Source organism: Apodemus sylvaticus, chromosome 17 (genome assembly GCF_947179515.1).
Source record: "Apodemus sylvaticus chromosome 17, mApoSyl1.1, whole genome shotgun sequence".
Lineage (NCBI taxonomy): Eukaryota > Metazoa > Chordata > Mammalia > Rodentia > Muridae > Apodemus > Apodemus sylvaticus.
This window is the reverse complement of record NC_067488.1, coordinates 22,340,649-22,354,553: the sequence shown is the minus strand read 5'-3', so window position 1 is coordinate 22,354,553 and position 13,905 is coordinate 22,340,649. Positions and strand designations below refer to the sequence as shown.

Genomic DNA, 13,905 nt, shown 5'->3' with positions numbered 1-13,905 from the left:
CACCAACAGAATACAGGAGGTGGAAGACAGAAGCTCAGATGTAGAAGATACAATAGAATAAATTGATACACCAACCAAAGAAAATGTTAAATAAAAAATTCCTGACACAAAACCGTCAGGAAATCTGGGATACCATGAAAATACCTAATTTAAGAATAGCAGGAATAGAAGAAGGTAAAGAGTCCCATATACCATGCTCAGAAAACTATTTTCAACAAATTTATAGAAGAAGTCTTTCCCAATCTAAAAAAAAAAAAATGGATGCCTATAAATGTATAGGAAGTTTATAGAATGCCAATCTGGCCTGACCAAAACAGAAAATTCTACTGCCATACAATAATCAAAACACAAAATCTGCAGAACAAAGAAAGAATATTAAAAGCCAAGATGGAGAAAGACCAGGTAACATATAAAGGCAGATCTTTCAGAATTATACCTGACTTCTCAAAAGAGACTCTATATAAAACCTAAAAGAGCCTGAACAGATTTCTTGCAACCTCAAAAAAAACAAAACAAAAAACAAAAAAAACCACAGATGTCAACCTAGACTGCTATGTATGCTGTGTATACTGTTATACACAGCATAACTTTCAACCATCATAGATGGATAAAACAGGATATTTCAAGATAAATCCAAATTCAATCAATATCTATCCACAAATCCAGCATAACTTTCAACCATCATAGATGGATAAAACAGGATATTTCAAGATAAATCCAAATTCAATCAATATCTATCCACAAATCCAGCCCTACAGAAAATACTAGAGGAAAACTCCAAACCAAGAAATGTAACTATATCCAAGAAAACCCAGGAAATAAGTAATTCCATACCAGCAAAAACAAGGGAAGCACACATACACAAACACACACAAATACATACACACACACAACACACTGATACCACCAACATTAAAATAACAGGAAACAACAATCACTGGTCATTAATATCTCTGAATATCAGTGAACTCAATTCCTCAATAAAAAGACAAAGGCTTATAGAATGGATAGGAAAATAGGATTCATCATTCTGCTGTATACATGAAACACATCTCAGCAATAAAGATAGACATTGCCTTAGAGTAAAGGGCTGGAAAAAAGTTTTCCAAGCAAACAGACCTGGGAAGAAAACTGAAATAGCCATTCTAATATCTAATAAAATAAATTTTCAACCAAAATTAATCAAAAGAGACAGGGAAAGATACTTCATCCTCATCCAATGAAAAATCTACCAAGATGATATCTCAATTCTAAACGTCTATTCCACAAAGGGGACATTCTTAAGAAATAATTGCTAGAACTTAAATTGCATATTAAGCACACAGGAGGGAGACCTCGACACCCCACTCTCACCAAATGACAGGTCATCCAGACAAAAACTAAACAGAGAAATAATGAAACTAACAGACATTATGAATCAAGTAGACCTAACAGACATCTATAGAACATTTCACCCAAATACAAAAGAATATACTCGTGGATAATTCTCCAAAATTGACAATATAGTTGGTTATTGCCTATAGTTTTTGCTACCCCACCTAAGCTCCAGGAACAGGCTGCAGTACCAGCCCAACCCAGATTCCACGGATCAATGGATGAGAAATGCGAATACACATATTGCTCAGTTTCAATCTGCCTTATGCTGGGCACCTCTAATCTACTGCATCTAGCATGCCCTTTCCAGTACTCCCAGCACAGCATCCTAAATCTGCCCTCAACTTCAGTTGCTCAGCCACCTTCAATCCCAGCTCAACATCCCAACCTCCTACCTGGAGAAAGCAGCTCATGGCCACTCTACCTGAAATCACACATGGCTGGTTGGCTTTTCTCCCTCCAAAGGAGGGTGAACACTCCCCTTTTCTCCTCTGTGTCTGCTAGCTCTCCTGAAGTTCTGCCTATCTTTCCATTCAGCAATTGGCCCATGGCATCATTACTGACAGATCAAGAACCAATAGGGGAACAGACCTTACCATCAGAACTACCCCTACATCACAAAGCAAGCATCAACAGATACACTATGGATGTAAGCTGGACTTCAACAACAACAGAAACTCCAGAAAGCCTATATAGTCATGGAAATTAAACAGCTCTCTTCTCAATGATCTCTGGGTCAGGGAACAAATAAAGACTTTATAGAACTCAGTGAAAATGAAGGTACAACATACACACAAATTTATGGGACACAATGAAAATAGCTCTAAGGGGAAATTTCATTGCATTAAGTGTATCCATAAAGAAGTTAGAATGTTCTCATACAAACAATTTAAAAGTACATCTGAAAGCTCTAGAAAAAACAGAGAAAGAAGCAAGCACACCAAAGAGGAGTAGAAAGCCAGAAATAATTAAGATCCGGGCTGAAACCAGTCAGTTAGAAACAAAGAAAACAATACAAAGAATCAATGAAACCAAGAGATGGTTCTTTGAGAAAATCAACAAGAGACAAACCCTTAGCCACACTAGCCAAAAGACAGGGACAGTATTCAAATACACAAAATCAGGACAGAAAAGGGATACTAACAACAGAGACTGAGGAAATTCAAAGAGTCATTAGGTCTTACTTCAGAAGACTGTATTCCACAAAATTGGAAATTGTTAATGAAATGGAAGATTTTCTAGACAGATACTACTTACCAAGGTTAAATCAAGATCAGGTAAACTATTTAAACAATCTTATAAACACTAAGGAAATAGAAGCAGCCATTAAAAGTCTCCGAACCAAAAGTTGAGGGTCAGACTGTTTCAGTGCAGAACTCTACTAGGCTTTCAAAGAAGAGCTAATACCAATACTCATCGATCCATTCCACAAAATCCAAGCAGAAAGTACACTACTTAATTCCTTGAGGCCACAGTCACCCTGATACCTAAACTACACAAAAACTCAACAAAGAAAGAGAACTTCCGATTTCTTATGAACAGTGATGTAAAAATATGCAATAAAATACTCACAAACCAAATCCAGGAACATATCAAAAACATCATCCAGCATAGTCAAGTAAGCTTCAATGCCCAGATGTAGGGATGGTTCACTATACTAAAATCCATTAAAATAACCTATCATATAAACAAACTGAAAAAAAAATCACATGATTATCTCATTAGTTGATGGAAACTTCTTTGACAAAATCCAGAACCCCTTCATGTTAGAAGTATGAGAGAGATCAGGGATACATGGCACATACACAAACAATGAATGCGATATACAGGAAGCCAATAGCCATATCAAGCTAAATGGAGAGAAACTCAAAGCAATCCCACTAAAATCAGGGACAAGACAATGCTACACACTCTCTCCCAACTATTCAATATAGTACTTGAAGTTCTAGCTAAAGCAATAAGCCAACTAAAGGAGTTCAAGGGCATTCAAATTGAAAAGGAAGAATTTAAAGTATTGCTATTTGTAGATGATATGGTAGTATACAGTAGTGGCCCCCAAATTTTGTTTTGTTTTGTTTTGGGGGGGCTATTTTATTTAATATTTTATTTTTATTTTTTATTTTTTATTCGATATATTTTTTATTCACATTTCAAATGATTTCCCCTTTTATGGCCTCCCACTCCCCAAAAGCCACATAAGCCCCCTTCCCTCCCCCTGTTCTCCCATCCACCCCTTCCCACTTCCCTGTTCTGGTTTTGCCCTATACTGCTACACTGAGTCTTTCCAGAGCCAGGGGCCACTCCTCCATTCTTCTTGTACCTCATTTCATGTGTGGATTAGGTTTTGGACCCCAAAATTTTACTAAGTAACTCCTACAGTTGATAAACACCTTTTTCAAAGTGGCTAGATACCAAATTTACTCCAAGAAATCAGTAGCCTTCCTTTATACAAATGATAAACTGCCAAAGAAATAAAATATGGAAGCAACACCCTTTACAATAGCCAAGAATAATATAAAATAGCTGTGTGTAACTCTAACCAAGCAAGTGGCAAGAAGTTTAAATTACTGAAGAAAGAAACTGAGGAAGATGTCAGAAGATGGAAAGAGTACAAGAATAATATAAAATAATTTTACAATAGCCAAGAATAATATAAAATATCTGTTTGTAACTCTAACCAAGCAAGTGGCAAGAAGTTTAAATTACTGAAGAAAGAAATTGAGGAAGATGTCAGAAGATGGAAAGAGTGCCCATGCTCATGGGTTGGTTGAATTAACAGTGAAAATGGTCATCTTACCAAAAGCAGTTTACAGCTTCAATATAATTCCCACCAATATACCAACATCAATGTAATCCACTATATAAACAAACTCAAAATAAAAACACATGGTCATTTCATCAGATGCTGAGAAAGCATTTAACAAAATTCAGCATCCCTTTTTGTTAAAAGTCTTGGAAAAATCAGGAATTCAAGGCCCATACCTAAACATATTAAAAGCAATATGCAGCAAACCAGTAGCCAACATCAAAGTAAATGGAGAGAAACTTGAAGCAATCCCACTAAAATCAGGGACTAGACAAGGCTGCCCTCTCTCTCCATATCCATTCAATATAGTACTTGAAGTTCTAGCTAGAACAATCAGAAAACAAAAGGAGGTCAAAGGGCTACAAATTGGAAAAGAAGAAGTCAAACTATTATTATTTCCAGATGAAAGGATCATATACTTAAGTGACCCCAAAAACTCTACCAGAGAACTCCTACAGCTGGTAAACAACTTCAGCAAAGTGGCCAGTTATAAAATTAACTCAAACAAATCGGTAGCCTTTTTCTACTCAAAGAATAAACAGGCTGAGAAAGAAATTAGGGAAATTAGACCCTTCACAATAGTCACAAGCAATATAAAGTATCTTAGTGTGATTCTAACCAAACAAGTGAAAGATCTGCATGGCAAGAACTTCAGGTCTCTGAAGAAAGAAATTGAAGATCTCAGAAGATGGAAAGGATGTCCCAGTAGAGGGGAATGCCAAGACAGGGTAGAGAGAGTGGGTGGCATGGTGAGTAGGGGGAGGACGATGGCATAGGGTGTTTTTGAAGGGGAAACCAGGAAAGGGGATAACATATGAAATGTAAATAAAGAAAATATCTAATACAAAAGAAAAATAGGTAACGAAAATGTGGTACATCTACAAATTGGAATACTATTCAACTATGAGAAACTAAGACATTGTGAACTTTGCAGGCTGGATAAATTTTGATAATAGCATCTTGAGTGAGGCAACCCAATCCCAACAGGTTAATATGTATGTATTCACTTATATGTAGATATTAGCCATAAAATACAGGTTGATCTGTCAAACTTTTAATCCAGAAATGTTTCTGTCTGTAGGAAAGACAGGGACAAAAAATGGAACAGAGACTGAAGGAAAGGCCATCCAGAGACTGCCCCACCTAGGGATCCATCCTATCTGTAGACACCAAACCTCCACACTATTGCTTACACAAAGAAGTGTTTGCTCATAGGAACCTGGCATGACTGTTTCCTGAGATATTCTACCAGCACTTGACCAATACAGATGCAGATACAGCCAACCATAGGTCTGAGCCCAGGGACCCCAATGGAAGAGCTAGGGAAAGGATTGAAGAAATTGAAAGGGATTCCAGCCCCATAGTAAGAATATCAGCTAACTGGACTGCCCAGAAATCCCAGGGACTAAAACACCAATCAAAGAGTATACATGGAGGGAACCATGGCTCCAGATACACATGTTGTAGAGGATGGCCTTATCTGACATCAGTGGGATGGTAGGCCCTTGATCCTTTGGAGGTTTGATGCCCCAATGTAGGGGTGTGCTAGAGCAGTGAGTCAGGAACAGGTGAGTGGATGGAGGAGCACCCTCAAAGAGGCAAAGGGGAGTGGGGAGGGGGGGAGCGATGGGAGCTTTGTGGAGGAGTAACTGGGAGGGATATCATTTGAGATGTAAATGAATAAAATGATTAATAAAAAAAATATAGGATGCCCAAGCTATAGCCCACAGACCCAAGGAGGCTGGACAGGGAAGAGAGTACAGGCAAAGATGTTTGAGATTCACTTGGAAGGGGGCATGGAATGGTTGTGGAAGGCAGATGGATGTAGGGAACTAGGTGGGAGTGGGGATCAGGAGAGGAGTGGGAGGCTAGGGGTTGGCTGCAGGGAGGGCCAGGGGGATGACTGGATGTCCATAAGAATGAATGGAAATCTTCAACTGATGGGTTAGGAGGTAAGGGGCATCTTCAGGAAGAGACAGAGACATGGGTTAGGGGAGTTGCCCAAGATTCAGTGGAATGTTTTTAGGTATGACTCATTGCATTGGATATATGGAACCTGAAGAGGCCGCCTCCTATAGTCAGGCAGGAACTCCATTGGAGCGATAGGGACACCAGCCCACCCACAACACTTCCAACCCAAAATTTAGTCACATCTACAAGAAATACACGGATAGGGAATGGATCAGAGACTGAGGAAAGAGTCAACCAATAACTGGCCCAAGTTGAGACCCATCCCATGGGTAAAGTGACCCATCCCCGACACTATTAATGATACTCTTATGCTTGCAGACAGAATGGATCTTCTCTGAGAGGCTTCACCTAGCAGCTGACTCGAAGGGATGCAGAAACCTACAGCCAAAAAGTGGATGGAGCTTGAGGACTCTGAGGGAAGAGTTGGGATTATTGTAGGCCTCAAAGGAGATAGGAACTCCACAGGAAGACCAACAGTGTCAAATAACTTGGATCTTTGGGGCTTTCAGAGACTGAACCACCAACAAAAGACCATACAGGGACTGGACCTAGACACCCCCAACCCCGAATATGTAACAGTTGTCCAAACCAGCAGCTTGGTCTTCATGTGTGTCCTGAACTACTAGAGTAGGAGCTATCCAGATGCTGTTGCCTGGCTGTGGAATATATTCTTCTAGCTGGGCTGCCTTGCCTGGCCTTAGTGCAAGAGGATGCTCCTAGTCCAGGAGAGACTTAATGTGCCATGGTTGGGGAATACAAAAAGGCAGCCCCCACCATCTCAGAGGAGAAATGGAGGAAAAGGGGAGGAGGAGCAATGTAAATTGAATAAATACAAATTTTAAAAAAATGAATAAAAATTGACAGAAAAAAAAAGGAAAGAAAAGGGGAGAATGAACATCCAGACAGCAATTCACAGGCTATGCTGGAGTGGATGCATATGGTAAAGCATCCATCTTTGTGTGATGAGCTTCCCTAGCTATGGGAGGACACTCTGGCTCCAGATTCAGTTGTCAGTAGTGGTAGATAAGAAATGAGTAAAATGCTCACACTGTAGCTACCTGGACCATGACGTCAGTCAATAGACACTTAAGTGTCATTCTTTGTGTAATTAATAACTAGATAAAGAAAATGAAAAGAAGTAATGATATGAGAAGTTTATGTTAAAGGATCCAGGTAGGCTGCTATGCACGGAACCATTGTAACTTCTCAGTGGATAAAGTTGAACATTTCACTCTCCAGTTCGCTATTCTTCATTTACTCCTTTTACTTTTAAGGAGAGCCAGGGCCCTGTAGATAGCACACAAGGCATGTGCGCACTTGTAGGTTTCTCAGCACCTTGACAGGTACATCTTTTCCTAGACCCTACCTGGAAGTTCATGGTCTTTTCTCTACTCTCTGTTTGCACACACGTTGTAAACTTTACTAGGAATGCTCTGTCTTCTGCTTTGTCCCAGTGATTTTGACGTGTTTCTCACCATCTGGGTCAAGCATCAGGTTCCTGGAAGAGCTTCTGCTGAGTGGATTTGAAATGTTTCTCACAGCCTCAAACCTTGAATGTCTGGCACCCAGCTTACGGCTCTATTTTAAAGGTTGGGAGGCTTTAGGAAGTAAGGTCTGCATAGCAGAAACAGATCATTGGTGGCTGGCAGGCCTTTAAGGGTTATAGCCCTTTGTGATTCTAGCCTCCTCTCTCCACTTCCTGTCTGTTGCACATGAGGACTCTAGTCCACAATCACAGCATCCTTCCTTCCCTGCTATGAACTAAAACATCCCTGAAGCTGTAAGCCAAATCAAGCTCTTCCTTCTCAAAACGTCTACTACTAAGTCTACTACTATCTGATATTTCAGCACAGTGATGAGAAATGGCCACCAACATTCTTGTATAAAGTAGTAATTTGTCCAATATATTATTCTTGACGACTTGTGGCCTCTCCAGGATTTAGCTGTTTCTGTCTTCTTACTTTGGCTATTTTGGTGAGGACAATAGTTCTCACCTCTACACAGAGAATTTAGGTATTAACCATGATTTAAAATGTCTGCTTCATTGAAGCTTCTATGTTCAACCACATAAAATTGGTCTAGCTAGTGGTTTGATGTAGGCTATTTTATGTTTCAAACTAGTATTTTCTCCACATCTTATATTAAAGCAACTAGTTGACATCCCCGTGTGAAAAAGAGTTTATTTTCATTAGTATTTTGCTAGGTCTGAGTTTCTGCCATACACGTGATTCTTTTATTTTATTTATTTATTTATTTATTTATTTATTTATTTATTTATTTATTTAAAATGGCAACAGCCAGCCCCACAGGAAAGTCATAGATTCAGAAGTGGAAAGAAACTGTACTGTGTAGAGTGTTATTTATAAGACTATCACAGGCAGCCAAGGGACGCCCTAGTCAGGAAAGTTGACAGCTTTTCACTTTGGAACCAGGCTGTCCCATGCTCTGATGCCCTGTAATGTAATCTTAACAGACGCTTTAGGATAATGTCTTTGGAAGATTTTAAAACCACCCCACCCTCATCGGTATTTAACCCTGTGGACAACCAGAAGTCAGCTGTTTCTCCTGTAGGGATATGTCACAACCCCAAATATTTCAGGATGACTGGGAACAAGTTTCAACTGCACTTTGTGGAGTAGGTCTCTGGCCCAGAGGGACTGCCACACACTTCTGGCACATATGATCTCAGTGACGCAGTAACCGAAAGAGTCCAGTGGTCCACCAAGTCCACTGCCCTGCTGCCTCCTGCCCAAAGATTTCTAGGTGCCTAAGAGCTTCTAATTGACAGCTAAGGTCTCAATCAAGAGTTCTCTCAAAGCTGAAAGAAGCTAGGAGCACGGCAGTCTGGGAGATGTAGTCCTCCTAAATGCCATCCATCACATTCAGGGTTCCCTCCCGAGGTCCCTAGAAGAGAAGGTAGTCAGTCGGATGCTACAGAATCTACATATACGTTCCGACTATGGTGGCGAAATCGAGCCGCAAGGGACAAGTGGGAGGCTTCGAAGGACATGGGGGGGGGGGCGGGGGTTGTGCAAGAACGGACTACAACTCCCATGCTGCCTCGCGCGGAGCAGGAGCCGGCTGCTCGCTTTGCGTGACCGCAGCAGGTTGGTCCTGGAGCAGATGAGCGCAGAATATTTAGGCGAAAGCGAGGGGAGGGGGAAGCGCGGGGCAGGAGGAGTACCTCGGCCAAGAAAATTATGCATGCGTTAGGCAAGCTCTGAGAGAATGGCTGTGGAAGGTAAGGGACGCTTGGGGCGTTTTAAGCTCCCTCCTAACCCGCGCACTCCAATTCACACATCCCTGATGAAGCTCGGCTCCGGTGGGGAGGAGAGAAAAGGGGGTGGCGGCAAGCGGGCCCCTTTTCCCTTATACCACTTGGCTCTCACCTGAGCCCTGCGAGGCCAGGAGGCACCTGCTTCATTTGCCGTTGAGAGAGGTGTAGGTGAGCAGGATCTCAGGGCAGAAGGTGAAGGAAATAGCGCTCCTAGTCCTAAGCTTTGTGATGGAAATGGGTGGACAACCGGGAAGTCCAGCGCGAGGGAATAGCCCTGACTCTTGACCTTTTCCCTTCCCCTCCAGCCAAGGTAGTCTGGGTGGCCACATTGCTGGGGATGCACGCTTTGCTACCCACACGTGGGAAAGGACTCTAGCCTGGTGCGTCATCCTGAAGCTTGGACTGCCATTGGGTCGAGGACCCCTCGCTGTGTGTACCCAGCAGTGGCTGCAGCAGATATGCCCCCCAGGATGGGGCTGCCCTTACATCTGTTTCTGTATAGTCCTGCCCAGGGTTAGCAAAGTTCACAGAATCAGAGTAAACCAGCCGCTTGGGTTGGGAAATTCTTTTCTTTGAAGACTGCCATCCTATTTCCTTGTAGAATTTTGGACTTCGAATTTGCCATTTTGATTGCACAGCCCTGCCCCTTTTGTACTTTCCCGTTTAGAGTTGGGTCAGGCAATTTTTGAGGGATCGGAGGAGTTTTCCATGTCACTTTCACTTACTTTAGAGCACAGACTTTTTGTTCAGGGTAGGGCCGGGGGTGGGAACGGGAGAAACCGGACGTGTGTAGCAGGAGGGTTTCTGATGTCAAATTAGAGGTTTTGTGCCTCTATGATGAGATAAAATGGAGTGAGCGTGGGATTGTAAGGAGAGCTTCCCTTCCCTTCCAGAATTATGGTTCCCGAGTGCACTTAGGGTTAGAGAGGACCTGAAGCAGGAAAAGGAAGGCGTGGTTGCCAGCTCCATCAGGCTGTTTGCCAAAGGGAAACGAGCTGGTTCCTTGGAGGCTACAGAGAAGAAACACCCACGGGGTTTCTTGCTTCTGCCTCACCTCTTTGCCTCAGGAGACAGCAAAGGAAATATCCTGGCTCTTTCCTTGAAGTAGCAAGGGTCCAACTCACACACTCAACACCTGTAAACTCAGGAATGACTCTGGGGGATCTCAGGATCAGAGCCTCTTAGGCAGATGCCTCTCTTTTCAGTTTTCCCAACTGTGCCAGCAAAAACGGCCACCTCCCCAACACACACACACACACACACACACACACACACACACACACACACCCCTCTACCCTTCTCTCAGGTTGGAAAGCATGTAGGTAGATTGGTAGATAACAGATAGATGAGAGAGAGAGAGAGAGAGAGAGAGAGAGAGAGAGAGAGAGAGAGAGAGAGAGAGAGAGATGATAGAACTGCCACAGAAATAGCGAACACAAAATCCATCAGTGAAACTTGAGAACCAAATCTTTTTATCTCCCACCATCCTTCCACCTTACCTATCAGGTAAAGTTCATTATGACCTCTCCCATGTCTCCCATGTGTCACCCTAGTAAGGGACACTCCCTCCCACTTGGCAGTTTCGTGTCCTTAAAGACAGTCTGCTGTTCACTTTGAGAAGTATAGAATAGAATTAGTCATATTACTGGCCAGGTGGGGTTTGCACCAGTCAAGCCCGACCTTACAGAAACAAGGACTCTGAAAGTGTTTGTCGACTTCAAAGAGCTCATTTTATTTTCTAATGGCTTCCTTGGCTGAAAAGCCTGGGTCATAAACAGAGTAGCTAGGTTTGAAGGACAATGAGGCCGGAAGTAGACATGTGAAGTGAATGTTTTCAACTTTCCCTGGAATGGATTCCTGTCTGTCTGTAGTTCTTTGCAGAGAGAGTCCTTTCAGGATGAGGTAGTCCCATCCTGGTGACTTCTCTGAAGTCCTCCAAGGCTCAGGAAAGACATCATTTCCTCTTCAAACTTGGTCCAGACCTTCCAGCGATTCTGCTTTCCCAAGCCATGGGGACCTCCTCCTCTGATATTCCCTAGCACCAGTGCCTACATCTACCCTACATTTACCACACTTAATGTATCTGTCACTGGAATCGGAAGCACTGGAAGACTGAGACCATACCCTTCACTTTCCTAGGCTGTAGTGTAGAACTAGGCCCTTAGCATACCTTCAAAAACTGTGTGCACAACAGTCACGGAACTCTTACAACTTACTCCATAAGGGTGCCTGAGGCCTTCTTAGGTGTCCAAATGCCACAGATGGGAAGTTGTAAGGTATTTATTTAAGGAAGGGCCCTCCCCTCAGCCCTCGTATTTGAAGACTCAAAACTACTGGTTTCTTCGGCTGAGAATGATATTGTCTTCTTAGTACTCGTTTGAGATTTAGGAAACATACCCATTGCTACTGTTTCAGAGTTTTGTGCCCTGAGACCATCAAGAGGCTGAATGTCCTAACCCATACGACCATCACATCCAGAATCCCAGGTCAAGATCAAATAATGACCAGTTCATGCATGCCCACTGAGAAATAGTGAGTCAAGGAAAGAGGAATTTTGTCAGAGCAACTTGAAAGGAGATATAGCATATATTAACATCCGAGCTTATGTGTCTATATCTGGAAGAAAAAAAATGAACCTGCTGCTGTTTTGGGGAAAATGTGGTAGAAAACAGATTTTATAGAAGGGTCCCTAGAAGACAGGCCAACTCGGAATGATCTTTATTCTCTTAGTCATTCCTCTCATATAAAAAAAAAGTCTACTGTTTAGCACCTGTTTTACACTTTAACTTTTTACTTATTCATGCCAGCCACGTTCCCTAATTAGTAACAAATTAGAAGGTTTTTATAATGTGTAACCTTCCTCTTAAGTAAACTTGAACTTGTAAAAATGTTAATTGCAAGTAGGGCACTTACTCATTTTACTGAACGTGTAGGTAGCTTCCTATTTAACATGGAAAAAGGTGTCATTTGCTTGCTGTTTTATAGCTACAGTGATGGATACACACATACATACATACATACATACATACATACATACATATCACACTGAATTTAAGAAAACCCTATTTGATTATTAGCCATAATTGTAGCTTTTGCTTTGTTTTTGATTTATGGGTGCCTGAACTTTTGCATAACTACTTTAGGTTTTAACATCTCATGTTTAGGTCTTGTGTTTAGCCCAGTTCGTACCCTCTGTGAATGGATGAATGAAAGATGACAAATCACAGGGTAGAATTATGAGTGGTTTCGTTTCTGTGCCTGCTTCCATACACATGTGCTTCCCAACCATGGGATAGGATATTCTCTTACAGTCTCCATTATGCTGAGTTTGTATTGTCACATTGAATATTTTTAAAGGGAGAATCTCTAGTCATCCACACTGCATGGATAGAACAGGAAGGCAATTCTACTCACCGATGTGATTCTGACCTTCAGAAATTAGTTGTACTATTATAAGGAGTTGGGGTATGTAGATCCAAAAATGTAGATCCACTAGAGGTGGTGATATATTTGTCTCTGTGTTCTATGAGCAATGCCTGGAACTTAGGAGACAACAGTTGTTTCACGAATAATCGCGTGATTCCCCAGAGCTAGAGAAGGCTTTGTCACCTTGGTGGATTTTTTTGGGAGGAGGGGGATTGTTTTGTTTTAGGATGAGTGAGCAGCCTGCTCTTAGAGCTTCCTCAGCAGGGCAAACAGAACAGCTCTTCTTAAACGGCAGGAAGATGAGTTCCCATTTTCAGCACCAGAAGCTCCTCTCACGTCAAGAAAAGTATTACAAGTGGAAAACTGTGTGCTCTCAGTGACATTTATGATCCGAGATTTTGTTCTTAATTGATCATACTAATCTGTCAAATGACATCTTACTATTCATTCACTATTCAGATTCTGCAGATTCTGTAGTTTTTCTGGAGTAAGCCCCTTGAAAGACTAACAGCTGGCAAAGAGGAAAAGAATAGATACTTTTAGCAGTCATGGGATAGTGGGCTTGGGGAGCTAGTAAGCTAAGCCCCTAGAAAGAAATAAAAATCTGAAATAACAATGCCACCTTTGTCACAAGCCATCGTTTTGGGTCACCTTTCAGACTGAGTCATATATATATATATTATAGTCAGTGGGCATGCTCCTACCGCTCTGTGGGTGAGCCTTATGCTTGTAGAGGCACTGCCCCTTGCAGCCTTAAAGCAGAAAGAACTGATACCCAGAGGTTCCTGCTATAGCCTGTGCCCTGCGGCTTCCACAGGCATGCACATACGATTACTATCCTTATTTTTATCTCTGCAAGAAGATGAGGGGAGAGACCAGAAGCATTCTGATGAAACCCTCTCCTCCATGCAATGGAGAGGAGGCTTCTCTGCCTTGTGCTATGCCACCTAGACGTTTATAACCACTTTTTCATTCTGTCTTATGTCTAAGCTATGTGTGCTCTCTGAATGAGTGGGTGAATGAGAGTCGGGTGAGTCACTGGGTGGGATTA

At 42.0% G+C, this 13,905-nt stretch overlaps 1 protein-coding gene across 1 annotated transcript in view; it reads left to right on the top strand.

The window, feature by feature from the left end:
• Nucleotides 1-9,285: 9,285 nt before the first annotated feature.
• The window catches only part of Samd12 (sterile alpha motif domain containing 12), a 398,111-nt gene continuing 393,491 nt past the window's right edge, over nucleotides 9,286-13,905 (top strand). Inside the window, exon 1 of the mRNA XM_052161549.1 lies at nucleotides 9,286-9,392. Within this exon, the coding sequence (XP_052017509.1) occupies nucleotides 9,380-9,392 (13 nt within the window). The 5' untranslated portion in view covers nucleotides 9,286-9,379. The remainder of the gene's footprint in view (nucleotides 9,393-13,905) is intronic.